The sequence below is a fragment of the Aquarana catesbeiana genome, linkage group LG07, assembly GCF_042186555.1.
Source record: "Aquarana catesbeiana isolate 2022-GZ linkage group LG07, ASM4218655v1, whole genome shotgun sequence".
Classification (NCBI taxonomy): Eukaryota; Metazoa; Chordata; class Amphibia; order Anura; family Ranidae; genus Aquarana; species Aquarana catesbeiana.
The window spans coordinates 305,757,267-305,783,988 of record NC_133330.1 but is presented as its reverse complement, the minus strand read 5'-3'; the positions used below and the strand labels follow the sequence as shown (position 1 = coordinate 305,783,988).

Genomic DNA, 26,722 nt, shown 5'->3' with positions numbered 1-26,722 from the left:
ATAGTCACTCTGTTCTATACATCTAACATTGTGGCTGCCAGAACAGATTGGGGCTGTAACAAGGAATATATTTGTAGTCAAATATCCAGTGTTGTGGTTTTTAGATTGGGTAAGATTAATTAAAGATGTGGCTGCAGAAGCCTTATTTGTCCTTTTTTAAAGTGATTGTAAAGCTTGTGGGTTTTTATTTATTTTTTATAACCATACCATACCATTGCAGGGCGGAAGCTAGGTCAAAACTCTTAAAGCAGCAGTTTTTTTTTTTTTTTTATTTCATTTTAGTGTAAATATGAGATCTGAGGTGTTTTTGACTCCAAATCTCATATTAAAGAGGTCCTGTCATACTTTTTCTATTACAAGGGATGTTTACATTCCTTGTAATAGGAATAAAAGTGACACATTTTTTTTAAAGAACAGTATTAAAAAAAAATTTTTTTTAATCGCGCCCCGTCCTGCCAAGCTCATATACTGAAGCGAACGCATACGTGAGTAGTGCCCGCGTATGAAAACGGTGTTCAAACCACACATGTGAGGTATCGTCGTGATCGTTGGAACGAGAGCAATAATTCTGACCCTAGACCTCCTCTAACTCAAAACATGCAAACTGTGAATTTTTTTTAAACGTTGCATATGGAGATTTTTAAGGGTAAAAGTCGCCATTCCACAAGCGGCGCAACTTTGAAGCGTGACATGTTGGGTTTCAATTTACTCTGCGTAACATCTTTCACAATATAAAAAAAAAAATGGGCTAACTTTACTGTTGTCTTATTATTTTTTTATTTTTTTTTTTTAAGTTAATTTTTTCCAAAAGTGTGCTTGTAAGACCGCTGCGCAAATACGGTGTGACAAAAAGTATTGCAACGACCGCCATTTTATTCCCTAGGGTGTTGGACTAAATTTGGGTTACTATCTGTCAAGTTAAATTGTTCAGGCGAGATTGTAAAAACGTCGGGTGTATATGAAGCCTTTAGGAGGAATTATAGTTGTTGGTACGTTCGCTCTGCCAAAGGCCCGCACGATACTCAACCTCAGAGTGATGATGCATTCTATGCACTGGAGCAGCTCTGACACTGGTCCCGGCAACCGATTCTAACCTAATTTCATGCATGCAACAAGCGGCCCCTTAGATGCAAAGAATTCTGCTTTAGTCAATGTCACATTTCCTTGGACAGATCACGGCCTTAATACAGCCAGCTTCCTCCACGGGGCCCAAAAACCCCACACCTCTTCACCTACTTCCTTTTCTCAGCCAGAGTCGAACCCTGATATCGGTGATATGCCAGTTCTAGAGGGTGTAGACATAGGGGAGAATGAAGAGGATATTGAGGTAGTAGTGGAGGAAACTGTGAAGGATATTTCTTCCCCAGATTGGCATTACATTGAAGAGCTTTTATGCAACATGCTTGCTAATGTTGAAAAGCTCATTGCCTCTGTCGGCAAAAGCCTTGGCATTAAGCAGCCCGAGTCTTCTCTGTTCTATCATGCTCCTTTTGGGTACAAAGTGACCTGCAAAATCCTGCAGAACATTCCCTGTTCATGAACAGATAGCATTTGCAGTTTGGCGATTGGGTCAGTTTTGAAAGAATCTTGGAACTTTTGTCAATTGAAAAAGTTTGAAAAGAAGTGGGCTATTCCTGTCCTGTACTCCCCCGGTGATGGATCTTACTGGTAAGTCAAAATTCTTCTCCCCCGACTTCAGGACAATAAATGTGAGTTTTTAGTGGTCAAAAGCAATTATTGATCTGGTAGAGATTTGCTATTAACTTTAGAAATGTTTGCCCATCACAAATTTTCCTCCCTGATAAACCAGCCCTGGGGATGTGTCTGCGACATAACTCCTTCTCCTCTACCTAATCTTTCATGATAGAGCTATTAAACTTTAGTATTTTGTGGTTGCCCCCTGAAGTAGTAAGAGTTAAACACTCATTTAGCCTGGGGTATGTAAAGTAGAAGGATCTTTCCCTGTTTGCCAAACATTCAGTGCTCTCCTCTGCTACTGGAATTCAATGAGATGTCATTGATGGGGCTGCCACACCGCCAGCAAAGAGTAGCAGTTTTGAGGAATGTCTTACAAAGTTTTTAAACTGCTTTAAAGCTTTGTTTTAATTAAAAGAGAAATTTTGGAATTTAAAAGAACAAAATATTTATACTCACCTAGGTGGATACCTCATCGATCTGATGCTGCATCTGTCCGCCGCTGGCTCTATGATGGGATTGGGCAATCAAACACCGCTGATCACTCAGTTCTCCCCCTCCGCTCTGAGCAGAGAGCCCTGCCTGTCAGTCACTGGCTCTCTGCTCTCCCCTCCAGCGCTCACTGAAGCAATTGGCTGTGAAGGGGGTATGAGGGCCTGGCTCAGCCTCTCAGCAGGTCACTGAGTCAGGTGCCGGTCCAGGCTTCCGGGCAGATACTGACCATATAGTCAAAGTCTTTCCCAAGCCTGGACCAGCTAAATCACGTGAAAACAGGTCACAGGAGTGCAGAACGAATTGCACTCCTGTGATCCATATGAGCAGTATGGCCAAAAAAGCTTTGGCTGTACTTCTCCTTTTAAGTATGTAAAGAAATTGAAAAAAGTGCAGCACTATCCAAAATATACCAATGTAGTAAAAACGCCCAAAACAAATATCTTCCTATCTCAAAAAAAACAAACAAATGTGCCGTGCAGACCATCCGCCGGCTTCTGAGTAAGGAAAGGGATGGTCGGCACTCAGGATGACATCCAAAATCGTATTTCTTTATTAGGTAAACATTGTACAATCTTGTAAAACAGCCTACGTGTTTCAGATGGTGGGCAAGACTAAGGCAGTGGTTCTCAACTCCTGTCCTCAGGACCCACTGACAGATTTTATGTATTACCTTGGGGAGATGCAGACTAGAATACTGCAATCACTAAACGGCAAATGATATCACCTGTAATGTATTTCAGTTATCTTGAAAATTTGGTTTGTTAGTCTGAGGGCATGATTTGAGAACCACTGGACTAAGGACTAATGTCTGACATGTGTAGGCTGTTTTACAGCTTTGTACATGTTTACGTAATAATGAAATACTATTTTGGATGTCACCCTGAGTGCCTACCATCCCTTTCGTTGGAGGTGTCAGCAGCCTCAGGGTCTGAGCACCGGGCTGAGCTTTTATGTGGGAAGGTTATAGCGCCTATACACCTGTTTTACTTAAATTGCGGCTTCTGTACACCCGGGCCGAATATCGGCCAGTTTCTATTGAACCGGCTAATGCCGCCCGATTTTTGGCTCATGTGTACGGCCCTTTTAATCTCACTGGGACAATGATAGCAATAACAGACAGAGATTCTAGGCCTTCCAAATTTAATATACATATAACTTATTGAAAAAGTTGTCTTTTACAGTATGTGCACTTTAAGGAGACATTTTACATCGTCTAAACTGCTATGAAAAGTTTTGCTTATGGAATGTAGACAAGTTCCAGATAAAGTCATTGAAATGTAGTAGGAATTTCCATGCTTTGGAAGGTGGCATCCCTGTGCCCGGGGAGGGGGTTAACTTGAAAGCAGTGATTTTTTTTTATCTGCCAGCCGTATCCGTTTGTGTATGGAAAACTCTCTACAGCCATGGTGACCTTGACGTGTTTACTTGTGGCATGGGTCCTGCTCATTGACAAAATGACAAGGCAGAGTGAAACAGTACATCCCCAAGGAACATCCAAATATATTGCAGGTTTTATGGTGTTTCTTTAATGGCGCAATGTGTTTCTGATGTGTATGGCTGAGTAATGGTTCAGTCCACCAAATGCCCCATAGGCACTAGAGTGTTACCTGACAGTCTGGAACGGGGAGGGCCTCCAATTTGAATAAATCCCTTAAAGTGATACTAAAGGAATTTTTTATATATCTCTTTTTTTTTTTTTTTTTTTTTTTAACCTGTTCTGTGCAATGGCTTTGCATTTATAAATTCTTTATTCTTAGGCTGCATTCACACCTGAGCGTTTCAAAGTCGCATGTTTTTACCGCGATTTTGCTGAGATTTTGTTCAGGTCACCAATGTAAAAAGGCAGAAAAATGCCTGTAATCTGCCCCAAAGAAGCTCATGTTCTTTTTTCAACAGGTGCTATTGAAATGACTGGGATTTTGCTTGTTGGGCATTTTTCAGGCGTTTTTATGAGCTGAAGGTGTGAATGCAGCCTTAATAGAAACTGTCCACCATTCCAGAAACACAAATGACAATTCACGTCCATTACAATTCAAACGGTACTAAATTGAAAAGTCATCCCACTGATGAAGCCACGCGACCCTGTGGTGTAACGTGTAGGGGAGTGGCTTGATGATGTCACAGCGCTCTGTGCATGTGGCACTACTGTACTGCCTGTTTCTGACACTAGATACACTACATATGCTGTTACAGCTTGGTGCTCTGAGCACCTGTCAAATGTGATGGTCTGTATGGAGTTTTAGTAATAATAAATTGGTTTTTGAAAAGGCATAAAGCACTATGTATGGTGATTTTTTTTTTTCTCCTTGTATGCACGGCTGAGCAGAGGCATTGAGAGGAGCATAATTTATACATGAAGGTGGCGTGAAGTATCTGTGAAATCCAGGAGGATTACTTTTGAGTCCACGTTGGTAGGACGCAAGCCCATAAAGACCATACTTGTTTGTACGGTCACATATTCCCAGGTGCGAGCACATCTGGTGGAGGGTTCACATATCACTTGATGTATACTTGGCAATGATTGGTGAATTGAGACAAGATGTATGCAAAGTGTTGACGGCACTGTGAACTGTTTTAGATTTTTCAAATATCACTAATAATCAGTGTTACTACACCCAGAATCTGTAGTCACTATATCTGGTCTTCCACAGTACACCGAACATGGAAATTAAATTATTTTAGTAAATATAAACTGATAAATAGCTTTTTTTCATCAGCGGTATATAACAGTTAAAGCAGTCTTGTGACTCCCACAATTGTCCTACCAGGCTTCAGGACCGCTGACCCTCTGTCTGGACAGCGCTGATCACATGCACTCTCCCAAGAAAAAAAAAAAAACTATATAGCAATAAACGCCAAACTGAGCATGTGCAGCCCGACTCCATAGACTCTGTAAATGTTATTTTTTGGAGTCGGTGGAAGGAGATGATCAGAGAAGACAGGATCAAACCACCTTTTTAGACAAGAGGATCCAGAGATCCTTGGGTTCCAGAGAGTATACCAAGCATGCTTTACTGCATATACAGACTAATTTTACTGTTGTGGGTTTAGTAACACTTTTTAAGTGATTTTTAGGACTATATTTTATTTTTTGTTCATTATGTCTCTTATGGTGGTTGGGTTTTTTTGTTTTTAAGCTTCACATATTATGCAATCCAGTTACATTACTGCACAGCATGATTCCAGGTGGAAATCTTGTGTAGCACGGCACCAGTTGGTTATTATAAATTCAAACAGTACAGTGCAAGTTATTCATAGAGCTCCTAAATACACTCCTGTCCTTAAAGTGTTTGTTACCCCAACATTTCACAATTCTGATATGTGCCTGTCTGACCATGTACTTGTATGAGAAAGTATCTCAGCAGATGCCCTCTTTTTGGAGGCATCCAGCTCCCACTTCCTCCTGGTGCTCCGTGGCACCGGAAGTAAGTTCACCTCTCCCTCCTCCCTCCCTGCAATCTTCTGGGACATATCACAGGTCCCAGAAGATTGCCTGGCCATTCACAGCGCGGCTCGCACATGCACAGTGCTTGCCCTGGCTGTGAAGCCACAGCTGGGCGCGCACAGTAACCATCCGGCGCCGTGGAGAGGAGCGGGGCTTCCTGCGCCCGCATAGCTGGACTGTGGGACAGGTGAATGTCTGATTTTATTAAAAGTCAGCAGCTACACTTTTTGTAGCTGCTGACTTTTAATTTATTTTTTTTCGGCGGAACTCCGCTTTAATCACTTGCTGACCGCCGCATGCCGATGTATGTCTCTACTTTGGGGACGGATATCTTTGTTATGGCAGCAGCTAGCTGCCGTAACCCCGGTATCCCCGTGTTTGGCCCATGTTCGGCCAGTGGTCGGCTACAAGATAAAAGTGGTCTCTGCGGCGGATTCGCCGCGAGATCACTTTTATCGATGGCGGGAGAGGGGCCCCCCTCGCGCCGCGATGCGGTGCCCTCCGCCACTTACCGAAGCCGTCGACAGCGGCGGAGGCTATCGCGTCTGTCCCCTGGGCTGACATGGAGATGAGTGAGGGGAAGATGGCCCCCACCCATCTCCATGACACCATGACAAAACGTCACTTCCGCCCATACCTCTTAAAGTGTAAGTGTGTTACTCTTTAGTGTAAATATGAGATCTGAGGTCTTTTTGACCCCAGATCTCATATTTAAGAGGTCCTGTCATGCTTTTTTTTCTATTACCAGAGATGTTTACATTCCTTGTAATAGGAATAAAGTGACACTTTTTTAAAGTGTAAAAATAAAAAGTAAAAGGTAAAATAAATTAGGAAAAAATAAATTAAAAAAAATGTAAACCAGCCCCGTCCCGCCGAGCTCGCATGCAGAAGCGAACGCATACGTGAGTAACGCCCGCATATGAAAACTGTGTTCAAACCACATGTGAGGTATCGCCGCGATCGGTAGAGCGAGAGCAATAATTCCAGCCCTAGACCTCCTCTGTAACACAAAACATGCAACCGGTAGAATTTTTAAAATGTCGCCTATGGAGATTTTTAAGGGTAAAAGTTTGTCGCCATTCCACGAGTGCAATTTTGAAGCGTGACATGTTGGGTATCAATTTACTCGGTGTAACATCATCTTTAACAATATAAAAAAAATTGGGCTAACTGTACTGTTGTCTTATTTTTTTTAATTCAAAATTTTTTATTTTTTTTTTAAAAGTGTGCTTGTAAGACTGCAGCGCAAATACGGCATGACAAAGTATTGCAACGAGACCATTTTATTCTCTAGGATGTTCGAAAACAAAATGTATAATGTTTGGGGGTTCTAAGTAATTTTCTAGCAAAAAAAAATGTTTTTAACTTGTAAACACCACATCTAAAAAAGACTCGGTCTTAAAGTGGTTAAATGGATAGATTATCGGTCTCGTTCCATTGGTAACGTGATCATCGTATATAAATATATCAATTAATGGCATAGAAAATGCAATGGAAAGCAAAGTGTTTGCTTTCACTTCTCCGTGATTTTAGTTCTGACTTGAAATGTCTCATGAAGTCCACATGACAGTCTGATGTTTTTATTGTATTTGTGGTTACAATTATATTCCCTAAATGGTGGTATTTAATGATTTATGTTTTGCCATGTAACATTTTATTGTTGTTCATGTGTTATGTAGTACCATGCAAGCAGTTGTCCTGAGGAAGTAGACTTTGATCCATGAAACTCATTGAAGGTCTATAAATTGAGATCTGATGTGCAACTTCCATGGCACGCTTATTATGTGCCAAAAGCAGCCATTCTCTTTATAGAAATTATAACGTATTGATGTCCATCACCCCTGCAACCAGTCAGGCAGAGGATTTTGTGTACTACTTTACCAACTACTGATGGAGTAATCCTCAGCTTAGGCTTTGTACATATGGCCTTAGTATGTGAAAGAGTGATTTAATTTAAAGTGCAGTGTTGATGCCTTCAGGCTGGGTTCACATTGTCTTCACATGCAACTCATGGCAGGTGTCCGGTGTGTTCCTGTTCTCTGTTTTTAAGGAACGAATCGGGCCCAAATGTTTGCCTTAATTTGGACCTGAAACTGAGCCAAAGACGCACAGGACCCCTGTGCAATGTGCTGCATGGCTGCTCCGGAGATGTGTGAACCGGCTACATTGAACGCCGGTCACAATCTCCTGTCATGTGAATTGGACTAGTGTGAACCCAACCTTAAAGTAAACTTTAGTTCTCATTGGAGATGTTATTAGGAGTGCCGACTGTCAACTTAAGCTGCGGGAAAGTTTTATAGCATGCACCTTAAGTTTTGTTTTTTTTTTTTTGTTTTTTCCGAAGTCGGATTCGGCTGTCAAAAGCACTATGCTAATGATCTGATAATCGGCCGATCACTTGTACAAAATGTTTGCTTCCGATTTTCTTATCGTGTACAGGCCTTTAGGCCGATAGTGCAGCATAGATGTGCGTATGTTGTGTTTTTTTTTGTTTTGTTTTTTACGCCAAACTTCTCCTTTTATCATTTATAAGCAAGATTGCATAATTGCTGAGTTATTGTGTAACTTCAGATCTGGCATGATTGGGCAGCAGTAATTTTCTATCTAGCGATTTGGCTTTATTATCTTGCTTTTCCCAGACACCTGAAAGGCTTGCCACAGATGTATTGAAATTTGACTGCTTCAGCAGGGCCTGGTCGAATTTTGATCCATGTATGGCCATTCCTGCTAGAAAGCAGTCAATCTAACGATTCGCTTCACTCAAGCGGGAAAGTTGGAAAACCTTAAATCGGTCAGCACATTCAGCTTATCAGCTGCAGCTCTGATCACTGTATTCTGAGAGTGGAAGAGTCAGAATACAATCGCACAGCAGGGAGGATTCCCCCATCCACCTTGATCAAAAACTCCATCTTCTGCTTTACTTTAGAGATGTCCATAGACCGGAACCCTGAAAAAGGTGGGGCCTAACCGGTGCCTTCACCCTCTTGAATCTGCAACCAACTTGACATTTTATGATGAAAACTCATCTCCATAAGGAAGCCTATCCCACCTCCACCTAAAAACTGAACGAATTCTTCTATCATCTCATCTTTCACAGTTATCTTTTGTACCACTTGCTTCACCCTATTAGATTGTAAGCTTTATGAGCAGGGCCCTCTTAAAGCAGAACTCCACCCAAAAGGGAAAGTTCCACTTTAAGTCGGCATCCTATCTTCCCTTGCCATGTTTGGCATACAATATTTTTTTGGAGGAGGGGGAGCGGATACCTTGTTTTGACAGGTGCCCGCTCCCGCTCAGATCGCCTAGGCAATCCTAGCAGAAGTTCTTCTCTTCCCCATCCTCCCTCCCTGCAGTCTTTTGGGACACATCACTGGCCCCAGAAGACTGCCGGACCATTCGCAAAGCGCAGCATGTGGCTTTTTTGGGGGGGGGGTACCAGATTTTGACAGGTACCCGCTCCCACTTATGGTCCAATCGACCCACCCCTCTCCCCTTGCAGTCTCTTGGGACACATCACAGGTCACAGGAGACTGCGGGACCATTCACTCTGCGCAAAGCGGTTAAAACCTGCATAGTCGGATGCCCACAGGATGCTGGTGCTGAGAGCCCCAAGGCTAGTGAAGAACTAGCCCAGGTGAGGACAGCGCTGGATCCCTGGACAGGTAAATGTCCTTTTTATTATAAGTCAGCACCTACAGTATTTGTAGCTGCTGCCTTTTTTTTTTTCAAGAGAGGACTTTTTATTTAGGATATATGTAAACCACCTTGCAAAATAACCCATTCCATTAAAAATGTTTTGCCTTTCATTTCCATTTTATATTTTAAATAGATGATCACATTTCCTTTTTTTTCAGCTGCTTAAGACCTGGGGGAGGAGAAACTGCAGCACATTGAACTTCCTAGTAAATGACTGTGTGTGTGTGGGGGGGGGGTGGGGGGGTGTCAGGACAAGTGATCATTGGATTAGCTCCCAGCATAGCCAGAACACTGACTACACTGTGCTCCCCTGCCTATTGTGGTCAGATTTTAATAGGAAAGCAGAAACAGGAAGGAAGCAATACAAAGAGAACAGGATACTTTTTCATATAAGCAGATGGTACAGCAGGCACATATCAAGACTATGAAATTCTGGGTTCATGTATTCTTTGCTGTATAATTAATAATAATGGGACTAGCTCCTTTATGATAGATGACAGCTGTTGACTACTGCGATTATACAAATATACTGAAAGTGACCTATAACACTTCCTGTGTGTCTGTGCTGGATTGTACATAAGATGTCAGTCTTTCCATCATCTCTCATATATCGGGAGGTCCTCTTGCTCAGACTAGTTGGCTGCAGACTTTTTGGCACACATGGACAGTTGACCAGCAGCTGGCCTCTTGTCCGAGGTCACCACACTTTCTCGTTTTGTCATTATTCCCAATTTGTCCTTCTATATTAGTTTTATATGGTTTATAAATAGAATACCAAGAAGGTAATCTGACTACTTTCTAAAGTTAAATTGTTGGATGTCCAGTAGCGCTATGCAGGAAAACTTTCTTTTGAAGTCGATCTGTATTTATTGCTAGACTGCTGGGTCATACACCCCAGCCGACATCAAACAACAACTATTTTTATTTTCCCACCCTGAAAAGACTGGCAGTGGCCCGGGATCACAACAGTTTGTCCGCATTACAAGTGTGCGGCAGAATAGAAAAGGGTTGGGGGCGTGGTCTGAGGTAATGAAGTTGAGTTGCAAGAATCCTGCAATTGCATTAAAGTGGTATTAAACCCAAAAGCAAACCTTTTATTGTATTGAAGCTTATCAGTTCTCACATGTGATGACTGCATTCCTTTATCTTTTATTTTCATTTGGTGATCAAGCCAGTATGTCTGTTTGGTTTTTTTTTTTGTTTTTTGTTTTTTTTTTTTTGTTTGTTGTTTTTTTTTTTGTTTTTTTAGACCCCTTTCACACTGTGGGCGTTTTTTAGGCACTACAGCGCTAAAAAAAAAGGCCTGAAAAAAGTGACTCTATTCACTCCAGTGTGAAAGCCCGAGGGCTTTCACACTGGAGCGGTGCACTGGCAGGGTGTCACAAAAAGTCCAGCCAGCAGTTTCTTTGGAGCGGTGAACTCACCGCTCCTCACCATTGAAATCAATGCGGCAGCACTGCGATACTGCCGGCAAAACGCTGCCCTGGGGGCGTTTTGCGGGCGGATTTACCCCCTTTTCGGCTGCTAGCGGAGGGGTTGTTAAAACCGCCCCACTAGCGGCCGAATAGCGCCGCTAATAATAGTGCCGCTTTACCGCTGACGCTCTAGGCGGCTCAGTGTGAAAGGTGTCTGTGGCTTGGTATTTTGGACTGCTATTTCCAAAACATGGCCTGGTAGGGGTACTTGAGGACAGGGTTGAGAACCACCGGTCTAAGAGACCAGGATCAATGAGCATTTCATCGCTTCCTGTTAGGGAGAATGTAAACCAGCCCATTTAATTTTTGGAAAGAATGAGATCAATGTGTTTTTTTGTTTTTTTTTTTTTTTGTTTATTTGATCTGATGCTTTCAAGGGTAGAGGAGAGATGTCTCCATAAAGAGAAACTGTCATCTTTTTTGGTATCGAGGGATGTTTACATATCTTGTGACGGCAATCAAAGTGATAAAAAATAAAGAGACTATGTAAAAATTGAAAGCGCCCCGTGCTCGCGTGCAGAGGCGAACGCATACCAAGGTCGCACACGCATATGCAAGCAGTGATTGCACCACACTTGTGAGGCATCGTTGCAAATTTTATAGCGAGAGCAAGAATAAAAATAAGGTTATATATTGTGTGTTTTGCATTAGAATTAATTAGTGTATTTTTTCCACAAAAATTGAATGTTGAAAAACCGCTGTACAAATACCATGTGACATAAGAAATTGCAACGACCACAATTTTATTCCCCAGGGCCACTGCATATAATAATTGAGGGTTCTAAGCAATTTTCTAATAAAAAATACAGATTTTTAAATGTAAACAAAAAAAGTGTCTTCAAGTGGTTAAACCCATATTTCATTATCTGCATATAACACAGAGCCGTATTTTCTAAATATTCCCAGCGTTGTTTAATTTTTTTCCAGTTCAAGATTGTTCACTTTGCAGCATGCTGACTACTTTGTATATTTTGTTGTTTGCCATGGCTGATCATAAAAGTTCCACTATGTGTAGAACATATAGAACAGGATCACTGAGGAAATCTCTCTAATCTGCTTGTAAACACCAGAGCTGCTTTTTTTTTTTTTTTTTTTTTTTTTTTTTTTTTTGCATTTTAACATGTAATGACACCTACTGGTGATATTTTATATTGTAGCTCACCACATACTTTAGATACATTTGTACATATACATACACTGCAAATCCACTTACACCAGTCTCTACTAAGGCATTGCCATACATGAATGCATTTTTAAATTTATTTTTGTTCAGTCAGCCGGCTGAACGATAGCCACTCAACACAGTCTGGGGTTGAGGCCACACGTGTCTTACCATAGGAATTGGCTTCCTATGGTGACACACAGAGAAGAGGAGTCTGGAGCCCCGGCGGGGGACCCAAGAAGAAGATCGGGGCTACTCTGTCCAAAACCATTGCACAAAGCAAGTAAGTATAACATGTTTGGTATTTAAAAAAAAAAAAGAACTTTACAATAACTTTAACATGCAGTAATGAACCTAGTCTCAAAGGTGCAGAGCAGGCAGGTGTGACTGGGGTGACCCCAAAATCCAGTGCACTCTTGGGCCCCTTTCACACAGGATGTCTGGTCAGGTCCGCCTGTAAGTTTCTCAGGCAGACCTGATTGGACCATTCATTCACCTCTATGGAGCAGCAAATGTCATCGGTGACATGTCAGCTGACCTCTGCTGCTATCCGATCCGGCCTGCCTCCAGACTGATCCTATTTTCCATCGGTCTGGCGGATCGGATGAAAGTGGACAGGCGGTCCGTTTTCATCAGATCTCCCCATAGAGGAGAGCAGGACTCTGACAGGTCCATCTTTGCAGAGTGAGCGGAGACAGCTCAGCAGAGATCAACGTAGCAATCCCTGCTGAGCAAGCAGAATCTGTATAACGGACTTGCTAACTGCATTGATGGGGGAATCGAGCAGTTTTTTTTTCCAGAGTGGATTTGATTTAAATCAAGTCCATTTTAAATCACTAGTAAAAGGGCTTAATTTAAAAAAAAAATACACTGTTTATTTCTTAAAGTGGTGTTCCAGCTGAAATTATACTTTTTAGATAAAAATACCCCTATAATACACAAGCTTAATGTATTCTAGTAAAGTTAGTCTGTAAACTAAGGTCTGTTTTGTTAGTTTATAGCAGTAGTTTGTTATTTTATAAACTTATAGCAGGCCGTGGCCATCTTAAGTGTGGGCATCTGAAGCCAGACTGTATTTCTTCCTGGATCTCATCCTTGCAGATCTCGCACATGCTCAGTGCAGCACAAGCAGTGTAATAGGTTTCAGGTCAGGTTTCCATAGCAACGGCAGTGTCAGAGGAAGTTGCCGCCCCTTCCCAGAAGGCATTGCAAACAGGAAATGATGCGATGGGCCACAGCCAGGGAGGAGGAAGTGAAAAATGAATACAGCAGATATACAGTAGGTGCTGAGAAAAAAAATAAAAAAATATCCAATTCGTTTACAGAGCACAGTTTAGTGAGGGATGCTGAAGAGTTGTAAAAGTGGGTAGAACTGCACTTTGTTATTATAGAAAGGAAAAAGCTCCAGGATTAAACTCTCTACTCTTCAGCATAAGGAGGGGGGGGGGGGGGGGGGGGGGATTGGCGGTGCCGCAGCCGAGACTTTACTTTATAGCTTCCCAACTTCACCATTCTGTGGGGGGTGGGGGCGATAAATTGGAGAGATCCCATACAGGCTGTGCTTTTGAGCCATTGTTCTTGTTGTAATCTTATGGCCCAGTTAGAATCAGGAACTTTTGCATATGCCCATCATTGAGACGCATCATTTTATTTTATTTTTATTTCAGGTACTTGTATAGAGCCGTCAATTTACGCAGCGCTTTACATATACATTGTACATTCACATCAGTTTAGACAGGATCCAGTTAACCTACCAGCATGTCTTTAGAGTGTGGGAAGAAAACCGGAGTACCCAGAGGAAACCCACACAGGCACATGGAGAACATGCAAACTTCAGGCAGATGGTGTCGTGGTCAACCAGCAACCCTTTTTGCTGCTAGGTGAAGGTGCTAACCACTACACCACTGTGTATAATGTAATGTGAAGGAGTGTCAGAATTTTCCCCATTATGGGGGAATAGGCATTATGAAGAACTTTGCAAACTTGAGGGGTTTGAGCGTTGGTGCTCTCAAGGGCTACAATATATTGCTCCGCTTTATTCTAAAAATTTCTGCTAGAAATTTACTTAGAACCCCCAAACATTATATGTATTTTTTTTAGCAGAGACCCTAGGGAATAAAATAGCGGTTGTTGCAATATTTTATGTCACACAGTATAAATGCAATTTTTTTTTTTTTTTGAAAAAATACACTAATGAATTTAAAAAAAAAAAAAAACTAAGCAGTAAAGTTAGCTCGTTTTTTTTTTTTCGTCCAAAAGTTTTGATTACCTGTTTTTGTGTATTTGAAATTTAAGATGTATGTATAATTTAGATTAAAAAAATATATATAAGTGAACTGATTGGAGGTTTGTTTTGTTTAATAAATGTTTAAATGTAAAAAAATTTCTGTATCACTTATTACTTAAGGTTCCTTTCACACTGAAGCGGGCATGCGTTGACGGTAAAACGTTGCAAGTTTTAGCGGCGCTTTACCGTCATTTTAGCGGCGCTATTCTCCTGCTAGCGGGGCGCTTATAACCCAGCTAGCGGCCGAGGAAGGGGTTAAATGCGGCCACGAGACGCTGCTGCCGAAACGCTTTGCAGGCGCTTCGGCAGCGGTGCGCATTCATTTCAATGGGCAGGAGTGGTGGAGCCGCAGTATACACCGCTCTAAAGATGCTGCTTGCAGGACTTTTTTTTTAACATCCTGCCAGCGCATCGCCTCAGTGTGAAAGCACTCGGGCTTTCACACTGAGACTGCAGGGGAGCCGTTTTGCAGGCACTTTACAGGCGCTATTTTTAGCCCAAAAGCGCCTGAAAAACGCCCCACTGTGAAAGGGGTCTAACTGTTAGATTTTATGAGATGAAGGGAAAAAAAAAAAAAAAATCGGCATCATATATCTGCCATCGGCCACAGCGATTTCTAAATATCGGCATCGGCCAGAGAAAAACCCATATCGGTCGACCTCTAGTTACGATTTACCCTGGGTTCACACTAGTGCGATGCAGGAACCAGCGCGCTTCCAGCGCCGGTTCCCGCATCGCGCCTCTCCCACAGGCAGTTAACACTGACTTGTGTGAACTGCTGCGGGTGTACATCCCCAGTTTAGTTCACAGATCGCAGTGCAAACTGTAAACTTGCACAGGAATCAGATTGCGTAGGTGAGAACACCCATGCGATCCGATTCTAGTGTGGGAGGAAAAACAAGTCCCTGCACTATTTTCTGTGCAAACCCAATGCGAGTTCAGCCATACAACTGTATGGCTGAACTCGCATTGCTCAGAGATCGCATGTGATCGGCACCTGTGGTGCGGGTGCGAATCACATGCGATCTCTGAGATCGCGCTAGTGTGAACCCAGGCTTAAAAAGAGTAAACACAGTTGATTGACAATAAATGGCTTCAGCCAAACACTAATCATGAGTGAAAGAATCCTTTTTGTGTTGTTCATATTCTCTGAAAAATGGCCAAGAAATCATAAACTCTGCCAGGGTATGTAAACTTATGAGCACAGCTGTAAGAATAAATTCTAGAATTTGTCCCAGTTAAATGACGCATGAAGATTTTTGTACAGAGCATTGCAAAGTTATTTACAAATGAATCCAAGGCCTTTTTTTTTTTTTTTCAGATTCATACTTACCCAGGTGCATGCTGCATCTGTCCCCCCCCCCCCCCCCCCCCCCCCCGTCAGCTCGAACACTGAGAACTGAGCGATCAAACACTGCCGATCGCACGGTTCTTAGAGCTCCCTAAACAGGGAGCAGGTGGTGGTCAGTCACCGGCTCTCTGCTCTGCTCCCTGAAAACGGGTCACGGGAGTGCAGAACAAACTGATCCACAGGAGAAGTACAGCCAAACAGGCTTTGGTTGTACTACTTCTCCTTTAACAGACATTACATGAAGATTGAAGCTCATCCCTTTGATCTGCAGATGAATAGTAGATATAAAAGTAATAACATTATTCTCTCCTTACCCTTCCAGTTAAAATCTCATTATTCCCACTTACACCGCTTTCCTACTACTGGCTCAGTCCTGCACCGCCATCTTCCTGTTTACATTATGGGAAGCCAACTATATCTGCAGACGCCTCCCCATGATGCACTGCCAGGTCTCGCGCATGCGTGGGCAGAGATCTAGGGCTGTGGCTAAGATATAATCTCTGAATGGAGGAGGACAATGCCTCCTGGGATACAAATGTCACATATTTACTTTTCTTCATTTATAGAACAATATATGTTAAGAGACACAGTGCCAGATCTGTCTTGTGCCTGTGAGAGATCTGACACCACCTAGGTTTCCTTTGTATACCTGGAATATATTATGTCTGTATCCCAAGAGGCAGCGGGATGACAGTAAAAGTGCTTTTTTTTTTTTTTTTTTTTTTTTTTTTTTTAATATAATTTTGAGTGAAGGTCTCCTTTATGGTCACTGGACATAACGTACTAGAGACATTTTAGGATGTACTTTAGGATATTCTTTGGGATGTGTCTAGTGCTTTCAGTATCGTTAGGTATGTAATAAGATGTCCAGTTAAAAGAAGCCTACTTTCCAAAAAAGTTTTCCAATGTATCAAGTAGTAGCTGTAATTTTCATGTTTTGCATGTATTCTGCCATTTCAGCAGTAGGTGGCAGCAGAGCTTGCTGTGGATGGAAATGAAGATTAGTTTTTATGTCACTCCCTCCCGCTTGTCATATGCTTGCTATTTATAGACGCTGCTTCTACTCAGTCCAGTGGGATCCTCTCTAATCCTCCCTGCAGAACCTGTTCAGGGAGAGTAGAGACAAGCAAGGTTCAGGCTTTTTACTTATGCTTTTATGCTTTGTCTCAATTATTGCCATTCGTGTGCACTAGACAAATGTCGCCCCCCCCCCAATACTTTATAAAAAAATAAAAATTCTACCATCAGCAAATTGAAAGCATAGCTGGTATAAATCGCCCTTCATATGGAGAGATGAAAAGGCTGCATGTTGTCAATCTGCCTTGTGATGATGATGTTCCTGTGTAGAGGGAATTCTGCTATAAGCTGTATAGCTCCGTAGTCTTCGAGCTCTGAAAAACTAGAGCAGGAAATGTCTCGTGTAAACAGGCGGAAATCTCCATGGGAACATTCGCAGCCAGCGGTGAGCTATAATTAGAATGAAAATGAACCAAAAATGGTGGCTGGAGAGGAGAATGCAGGAAGCAAGCATTTTACCAGCAAACTACAGGATTTTCCTATGCTGCTTATTACAGGCCTGATGTAATTGATACAGAAATGAAAGATTCCATTCAGTCAGCCCTTAAAATTCCAGCATTCATTTTCTAGAGGTGTATGGCCTAAGCTGCCGCGTGCCTCCAGTAATCCTGCTATTCATATTGCACAGCTGACTGTCCCGTTAGTAAATCTTTATGGCTGTTGGTATCCTCAGACATTGATTGGCCCTGTAGCTAAATTTGTAAAAATGGAAAACGGTGTTCGGTGGTTCCAAGCTCCGCCCACTTCTGTCATCCCATAGCAGACCTGGCCATACACACTGGAGCATGAGAGGGATCCCATTGTAAACTTGGAATGCTGCTCAAAGCCAGGGACTCCAAGAACCACAGGAGTAAAGGGAGTGCAGGCGTGCCAATCTGCTCATCCAAAAAGCGATCTGTGCAGTCAATGAAAAAGAGTGCCAGTGTGACACAGAAATGTGGAGCGGCCTCAGCCTACAAGATATCATTCGCACTGACATGTTTCTCCCCACCAGGGCTTAGTCATAAATGGGTGGGATTAGTCCTAGGTAGGTGGGGTAAAACATGGGCAGGGCTTAGTCCTAGGTGGGTGGGGTAAAACATGGGCAGGGCTTAGTCATAGGTGGGTGGGGTAAAACATGGGCAGGGCTTAGTCATAGGTGGGTGGGGTAAAACATGGGCAGGGCTTAGTCATAGGTGGGCCAGGCAAAAAATAGCAGAATGCTGGCCTACAGCATTCTGAACACAGGAGGTCAGACGCTCAGTATTGGCGCCTTTAACCCCCCTGGCGGTATTCCCGAGTGTGGCTCGGGGTGAGATTTCAGTACCATTAGCGGTAACCCCGAGCCACACTCGGGATCGCATCGCTGAATCCTGGAAGAGGTTACTTACCTTGGGATCTCGCAATGTACTCCCGCTGTGTACGGCGGCCGGATCTTCCGCCCGATCCACTGTGTGCCCTGGCTTCCGTTCCCTGCGAGCGTCGCGACGCAGGGGGGTGGAACTGGTGGCAAATTCTAACCGTATAAAACACACACACACACTGATACACTGTAATCCTATTGGATTACATTACTAAATAAAATAAAATTGACCTTAGTTTGCCCCCCCCAGTGCTTTATCCAGTGCCCTTGCCTGCAGTTTTACTGTACTTCCTGTCTGGAAACTGCAGAGCGACCATGGCATCAAAAAAGCACACCTCTAAAGCGGCATATGACCTGCTGGAAAACAGCAATACAGAATCGCTTGCAGAATTGAGTGATAGTGATTCGTGGGGAAGTTCATCATCAGGCACGGAAAGCGATTTCAGCGATGATCCAGTGATGTGCCCAATGATGTGCGGACTTGGTGCTCGATTAACTGCAAGATTCCAGTTTACTGGAGCACCCGGTATCAAAGTGGAGGTTGAAGACAACCCCTTGGCATACCTCCAACTCTTTTTTTGACTGATGAGGTTATAGAAAAAATTGTTACGGAGACAAATCGGTACCAGGAGCAACAAGCTGCTACACATCAGAGGTTTGCAAGGAGCAGAAAGTGGGAACCAGTGACCAAAGAGGACATCTGGAAGTTTCTGGGCCTCATAATTCTAAAGGGAGTGGTGGGTAAACCCCTGCAGAAGTGGTATTGGGACAACCAACAAATTACTAGCCACTCCTTTGCTTGGCACCGTCATGTCGGAGTACAAATTTTCTCTCATAATGAAATATTTGCGCTTTCAAAATAATTAATTTGATGAGTCTTCTCATCCAGCACCAAAACTGAAAAAGATTTGGGAGGTATATCAAATTATTCAGAAAAATTTCCAGCAGACCTATGTACCAGATAGAGACATCGGTATCGACGAAAGTCTAATAGCCTACAAAGGAAGACTCAGCTGGATACAGTATATCGCGTCTAAGAGAGCACGATTTGGCATAAAATCATTCATGCTCTGTAAATCCAGCACTGGTTACATATGGAATTCGGTCCTTTACACCAGGAAAGGAACCAAATTCAGTGAAAGATTCAGTAATTATAGAATGGCAGCCACTTCAGTTCTTACTTTGATTGAGCCATTGCTGAATCAGGGCTGCTGTGTAACCACAAATTTTTACACTTCTCCAGAACTCTGAGTTCCTTCTACAGCACAAGACTAATGCATATGGGACCGTTAGAGATAACCGGCGTGACATGCCACCAACCTTTGGCAATAAAAAGCTCAAGGCAGGAGAAATAGTTGCCTGACGGGCAAAATGATGGCACTGAGATGGCGCGACAAAAAAAGATGTGTGCCTAATGAGTACCATTCACAACACCTCTACTGTCACGGTACACACAAAAGGTGGAAAAGACATAATGAAACCACAAGTCATGATGGACTACAACAACACCATGGGAGGTGTTGACAGAGCTGACCAGGCCATGACTTTTTATACAGCCATGAGAAAGCAACAAAAAAAATATTACAAAAAAAATCTTCAGGCATCTTCTTGAACAGTGCCTATGGAATGCCTTCATTCTTCTAAAAAAAAAAAAAAAGTGACAAGCCCGCGGTTCGTGCGGACTTTGTTTGGAAAGTTGCCAAACTTATATTTCTCAAGCACCAAACACCAACGACTGTAAATAGATCTGGACTTCGTGCTGCTGGCGTTGTGAACCGTTTATGGACCACATAAGGAAAAGAAGGCAGCACCCACAAGGATTAGTGTGGTTTGCTGATCTAAGCGTGACGACACTGGAGGGAAAATCGGCAAACAAACCCGGTTCTACTGTCCTGACTGTGACATCGGACTTTGTGCTGTACCGTGTTTTAAAATTTTTCCATACCCGGGACGTTTACTGAAGCAATATGACTACTAATATTGCACCCTTGTTTGGCCAAAAAAAAAAGTCAGTGTTTTTGATTATATTATTTACTAAAATTTATTGAATAAAAAGTATTATTTATAGTTATATTATAATTTATGATTTTGTGTTTCAAACTTTAGCATACCCGGGATGTCTACTAGACTCTGGTTTGGACAGATTTAAGTGTGTTCTTTCTAAGAATTACAGGCCTACAATATAAAACGCCAAATTTCCATGCAAAATAATGGTACCGCTTTCAGCACCTAAAATCTGAAATAATCATACCACCAGGGAGGTTAAGCGAATCCTTACATGCTCTAAATGCATGCAAAGCGTTCTCTGTTTGGATGAGGTGGGGCGGTGACCCCATTTAAAAGAAAAAAAAGATTTATAGATGTATAATTTACAGAACAGCATTCATTTGCCTCTTTAATATCCATCTAGAATTCAGCTTTAAATATTACAAATTTTAAAGACAACTCTGCCTTTGGTTCAAGTTGACCTTTAAGGCGTGCCCCACACCCCTGAGTTCAGCCCATACTTACTGTATATTAGTTCTCAGTCCTCGATCAGTGAAGATCGTTGGATCTAGGTTGAAGTTAACTATTTATTTCTCCACATGGGCTGCATTCAGGGGCATGGGGCGAACATGCTTTAACCACTTCCCGCCCGGCCCATAGCAGATGATGGCCGGGCGGTGGTTCAGTTATCCTGACTGGGCGTCATATGACGTCCAGCAGGATAACATGCCGCCGCGCGCATCGCGGCGATCGGTGGAGCGGTGTGTCAGCCTGACACACCGCTCCACCGATCTTGGTAAAGAGCCTCGGAAGAGCCGTAGAGGAGAGCCGATCGGCGGCTCTCCTGACGGGGGGGGGGGGTCTGCGCTGATTGTTTATCAGCACAGCCCCCCCTCAGATCACCACACTGGACCACCAGGGATCGCCACTAGGACCACCGGGGAAGGGGCAACATGTGGATGGCCAGGTATGTACCCCATGGCCATCCACTTGTGCCCAATCAGTGCCCACAAATGGGCACTGATTGGCACCATTATGTTTCAGATCTGCCCAGCAATGCCACCAATAAGTTTTATCAGTGCCACCAATCAGTGTGTTCAGTGTCACCTGTCATTGCCCATCGGTGTCACTTGTCAGTGCCCATCAGTGCCACCCATATGTACTAATCAATGCCACCTATGAGTGCCCATCAGTGCCGCCTATCAGTGCCTGTCAGTGCCACCTCATCGGTGCCCGTCAGTGCCACCTCATCGGTGCCCGTCAGTGCAGCCATATCAATGCCCGTCAGTGCAGCATATCAATGCCCGTCAGTGCAGCCATATCAATGCCCATCAGTGCAGAAGAAAACGTACTTATTTACAAAAAATTTTAACAGAAACAAAGAAAAACTTGTTTTTTTTTTTTAATTTTCAGTCTTTTTTTAATTTGTTGCGCAAAAAAATAAAAACCGCAGAGGTGATCAAATACGACCAAAAGAAAGCTCTATTTGTGGGAACAAAATGATAAAAAATTTGTTTGGGTACAGTGTAGCATGACCGCGCAATTGTCATTCAAATTGCGACAGCGCTGAAAGCTGAAAATTGGCCTGGGCGGGAAGGTGTCTAAGTGCCTGGTATTGAAGTGGTTAATGAGCAACTTTGTACCAAAGACAGTTCTATATACAGTAAGAATGGGAGTAAATATGATTGGGCCTCTCACTTTTCAAACAGAGCACCACCTAGTGTCCAAAAGAAGCATTCTCTTTCCAAGGTGTAGTCAGGTCATTGTGTGACTTTCTCTCTTTGAACTCATCCCTTTGTCACAGATATGTGGCTAGGATACCTAATAACATAACTACAGATTCATAAGCCCTGAGGGCACCGGTGACCTATGGGAGAGCCTGCAGCTTTGTCATTAGAGAACATGTTTCTCTTTGCAGAGCTGCAAGAAAGATCTTAATTATTTTAGCCTGGCTTTGCTGGGACTCTGCTAAAAGGCAGGTAACACATTGAGCACTTGTCATTTTTGTAAGAAAGCCACTTCAAAACTAGGCAGATAAATGCAGCTCAAGCAAAGCTGAAATAAGCCTGCAGCCAGAAAGTCTTGTAGAGGAACCAGCAGCAGCCGCCGTGGTTTTGTGCACACAGTCAAACAGGAAGTAAGAGACGCTTCTTGCTCTGCAGGGTGTTTTTTTTTTTCTTTTTTCTTCCACCCCTAGTCTTAAGTTATAGAGCTGTTTGTAGCCGCTTTCCCAAAAAATACCTGTATGCATGGCATCGTACAACGAAAGTCTTCAGGCTGCCAGCACCTCGACAGCCCTGCAGAAGTTAGAGGGCTTTGCCAACCGATTGTTCCATCGAAATGGGAAGCAGAGCACACAAGAACAGAGGACTGGCCTGGAACAAGAGGGCCAGCTGATTTCTGAGAACACCTTGCAGTGGGACAGAGCAAGTAAGTTTCCTGTTAAACAGCAGCTGGGAGCTGTGTGTGCGACTAAGCAAGATGCTGCGATTGAACTTTCTATTAGGGGGGGGGGAAACACTATTTTTCTTATTTTGTACTACTTACTGTATGTACTATAATGTGCTGGTTTGAAATGACTGAGGGGCTATGCATACCTTGCAAAAATATTGTACTTTGGTAACTGTACGGGCTTTATACCTGTAACAGTAGCATTATAGTTTATTAATTTTTTTTTCTTCCTATACCTTGAGCTTTCCATAGGCCCTGAAACCTCATTGTTGTGTGTTGTTATTATTTTTTTTTTTTTTTATTATTTTCTTTTCTGTGCATAGTTCTAGCTTCACTACTGTGTAATATGGTTGAGGATTAAAGTGCAAGTTCATCTTTACAAAAAAAAAATGTGTAAGGTAAGCTTACACTGGACCCCCCCATCCCCGGTCCCACTGTACAAGATTGTTACAATCCCACGCTGTCAGACAGCAAAAAGCAAATCCCACCTGCTGACAGTACGGGCTAGACAGCTTCTGATTGGTCAGCACTGTCCATGTGATGATGCTGACCAGTTAGAATCCCTGTAGTCCGTACTGGCTTAGCAATACGGACAAGGAATTAAGCTACAGGGGGATTTCAAATCCTTGGACCGGTGAAGCGGCTTTTTTGGTGTCTGACAGCGTGGGAACGCGGCAATCTGGTATATCGGGACTGGGGAGGGGGATGGGGTCCAGTGTAGTAGTAGTAGTATTATTATTATTATTGGTACTTTTATAGCGCCATCAATGTTCACAGCGCTTTACACATACATTGAACATTCACATCGGTCCCTGTCCTCAAGGAGCTTACAATCTAAGGTCCCTAACACACATTCATATACTAGGGTCAATTTAGACAGAAGCCAATTAACCTTCCAGCATGTCTTTGGAGTGTAAGTTCACCTTACAGATTTTCTATAAAGGTGAACTAACGCTGGCCATACATTATACAATTTTTTACTTTGGATTTCCCAAAACCATATAATGTGAAGTCAAACTTAAACACTTTCAATGTGTATGCAATCAGGCAGGCCTTTGCACTACATAATTGAAGGTAAATCTAAATAGGAAAATTGTATAATGTATGGCCAGCTTTGCACTTTAAATGGGAAATTTGTTTGCTTACTGTGCATTAAAGTGGTTGTAAAAAAATAAATGAATAAAAACCTGCAAGACAAAGGCATAATGAGCTAGTATGCATGATTTCAATGGGCAGGAGTATTACACCGCTCCTTCACCGCTCCAAAGATGCGGCTTGCAGGAGTTTTTTTTTCTTCTCCTGCCAGCGCACCGCTTCAGTGTGAAAGCCCTCGGCTTTCACACTGAACAAACAGCAGCGGCTGTTTTGGGTCGGTTTGCAGGCGGTATTTTTAGCGCAATAATGCCTGAAAACCGCTCCAGTGTGAAAGGAGTCTAACGCTAAAGCGCCTGGAAAAACGCCCCAGTGTGAAAGGGGTCTAAGTGTTGGTGACCACCTGACATGCCACAATTGGCATGTCATTTTTTTGGGGGGGAGGGGGGGAGCGGGTACCCTGTTTTTACAGGCACCTAGCTCCCACTTTCTCCCCTGGCGCCAGAAGGAAGATCACCTCTCCCACCGCCCCTCCCTGCAATCTTCTGGGATAGTCACAGGTCCCAGAAGATTGCCTGGCTGTGAAGCAACAGTCGGGTGCCCACAGTTAGAATGCCGGCGCCGTGGAGAGGAGGGAGAGAGGAGCTGGGCTTTGTGCGCCTGCATTGCTGGACCATGGGATAGGCGAGTGTCTGATTATTAAAAGTCAGCAGCTACACTTTTTATAGGTGCAGACTTTTAAATGGGTGGAACTCTGCTTTAAATCTTATGTTTAGTCAAATAAAAGCACAAGGGACATTGCTTGCTATCAGTGCGATGTGTCCCTTGTGCTGCTGGCTCTTGCTTTAGTTGAAATCTTCCTTCTCTGATTCTCCCTCCTACCACTGCCAAACCAATCTTCCTGGTTCAGCAGGACTTAGTGTTACCCTAAAAAAAAAAAAAAAAAAGATCCTGTTCCCTTAAAGCATGTTATGCAGCACAGTGCTTGTGCTGTCATTTTGGCCCCGTGTATCACCTGAAATACCTGACTGATTCTGTCCTCCCCTCTAGGAACTGACCACAGTTTATCATGACCGCTAGCCCTGACACCGTGGTCAGTTTTGCGTGCCTCTGTCGTCCTCCATTTTAACAGGGGATTGTATGATCGTATGATAGTTTATATTGTATTATCGTAACGATAGTGGCTTTACATACACTTTAACAGAGCTGAGAGATCTGTCACATGTACTCATGAAAGGCACTAATTATGCCTAAACTTTCCGCCCCACTCCTCCATTCATAGAATTTAATATTGTAGACCTTTCATTCCTCTGCCTGTCCTCTATTCATAGATCCGTTCATTCTTGCCAAGGAGTGAACAAAGTAATGACCTCTCTATTATCAGATGGCTTTGTCAGAGGTTGCAATCCAACAAACAGGAAAGCAAGCTTCATCTGCTATGCTGTCAACACAGCTAACACATAGTGCACCTGGAATCCTTTGTCATTTACTAAATGTTTATTTGTAAAGCAAAGATTAAATAAAAATATATATTATGCATGTGTGTGCATATATAAAATATAAACACTTGACGGTAAAAAAAAAAAAGGTTTGATTTTAGATCTGATTTGAGGTTCCTGTTCAGCCAAAAACATTTTTTCTTTTAATTAGAATGGGGACTCCTGTTGTATTTTTACTGCCTTGCCCAGTTATCGTTCGAGAGATTTCTTATCTAGCTGACATTTACCAGACAGGAAGAGATGAGCTCTTCATCAGAATATTTGATTTTTTTTTTTAACCTGAGTACAGGAAAGCTAAAACTTACTCTGAGATTTTTATTTTTTTTTTCTTTGTTCATTTTTGGTAAAACTGTTGTCACTTTGGCAGAATTCAGGAAAAATCTCTCTAACAGATGTCCAGATAGCAGTAAAAGCCAGACAGGGATTCTGATCCTTTTTCACTTCATCCAGTAAGAAAAATTAGCTTGTGAACTGTTTAAAGTAGAATTCCTGCCCAACGCTAACTAGTCTTAACTTATGCCCCCTTCTTCTTCTCCTGCTACCTATTCTGCCTAACCCGTGTAAAAAAAAAAGGTTTTGTTGTAGATTTTCTTTTTTGCCCGGTTATGTGATCATGTAGTTCTGGCTAGTACACACGATGAGATTATCAATTGTTTTGTTTTTCATGCTAGTCTCCATATCGAAAACAAAGAGGTTACTAAAGTACGAATGTTCTCGTACCACAGAATAAAACACAGACAAAAACTGCACTGATTAAACGAAAATCCTTCTACCCGGTTTCCCTGAAAATAAGCTCTACCCTGAAAATAAGCCCTAGTTAAAGTCGTAAAAACATGTAATCCGTTTTGTAAAATGATTATATAATGTGCAGTGTGTCTCCTTTTGTAACTTTATTGTGGAAAATACCCTATTTACAGTGCCGCTGGGTGCTCACGTGACCCACCAGAGATCTTCTCTCCTCCCGGCTGACGTCAGCAGCCCTCCTTCTGCAGTGCTTGGACCGGGGAAGAATAGCTCCGGCGGGTCATGTGAGCGCCCAGCGGCGCTGTAAATAAGGTATTTTTCACAATAAAGTTACAAAAGGAGACACTGCACATTATATAATCTTTTTACAGAACGGATTACATACATTTACAATGACTTTAACCAAGGTTTATTTTTGGGTTTACAGAATGTCATAATGCTGAATTCTGAGCTGCCAGGGGAGAGGGGGAGAGAAGACTGGGGACGCAGGAACTTTTTCAAAAACATTTTATTGTTTTATTCCAGGTTTTTTTAGAACATCGAGAGGGGTAAATAACACAGCACAAGCACTGTGCTGTATATCATGCTTTAACCACTTGCCGCCCGCCAATGTACATCCTAAGTTTGGCGGCGGATATTGTTATGGCAGCAGCTAGCTGCCATAACCCCGGTATCCCTGTTTTCGTGCGGCGGTCAGCTTTCAGATAATAGTGGTCTCTGCGGCGGATTCGCTGCAAGATCATTTTTATTGATGGAGGGAGAAGGCCGCCCCCCCCTCCTGCCGCGTTCTGGTGCCCTCCGCCGCTTACCGGAGCCGTCGGTAGCGGCGATCGCGTCTGTCCCCTTGCTGTGCCTAGAGACGAGTGAGGGGAAGATGGCGCCCACTCGTCTCCATGACACTGCAGGGCGGAAGCGACGTCACTTC

At 42.9% G+C, this 26,722-nt stretch overlaps 1 protein-coding gene across 2 annotated transcripts in view; it reads left to right on the top strand.

Annotated features, from left to right (window-relative positions):
• PRKACB (protein kinase cAMP-activated catalytic subunit beta) overlaps positions 1 to 26,722 on the top strand; it is a 165,191-nt gene that overhangs the window by 30,891 nt on the left and 107,578 nt on the right. The window contains exon 1 of one of the 2 annotated variants that reach the window (XM_073593649.1): positions 22,170 to 22,441. The exons of the other annotated variant lie outside the window; for it this stretch is intronic. Within the exon in view, the coding sequence (XP_073449750.1) occupies positions 22,261 to 22,441 (181 nt within the window). The 5' untranslated portion in view covers positions 22,170 to 22,260. Of the gene's footprint in view, positions 1 to 22,169; positions 22,442 to 26,722 lie in introns of those variants that run through there. 2 annotated transcript variants of the gene reach the window in all.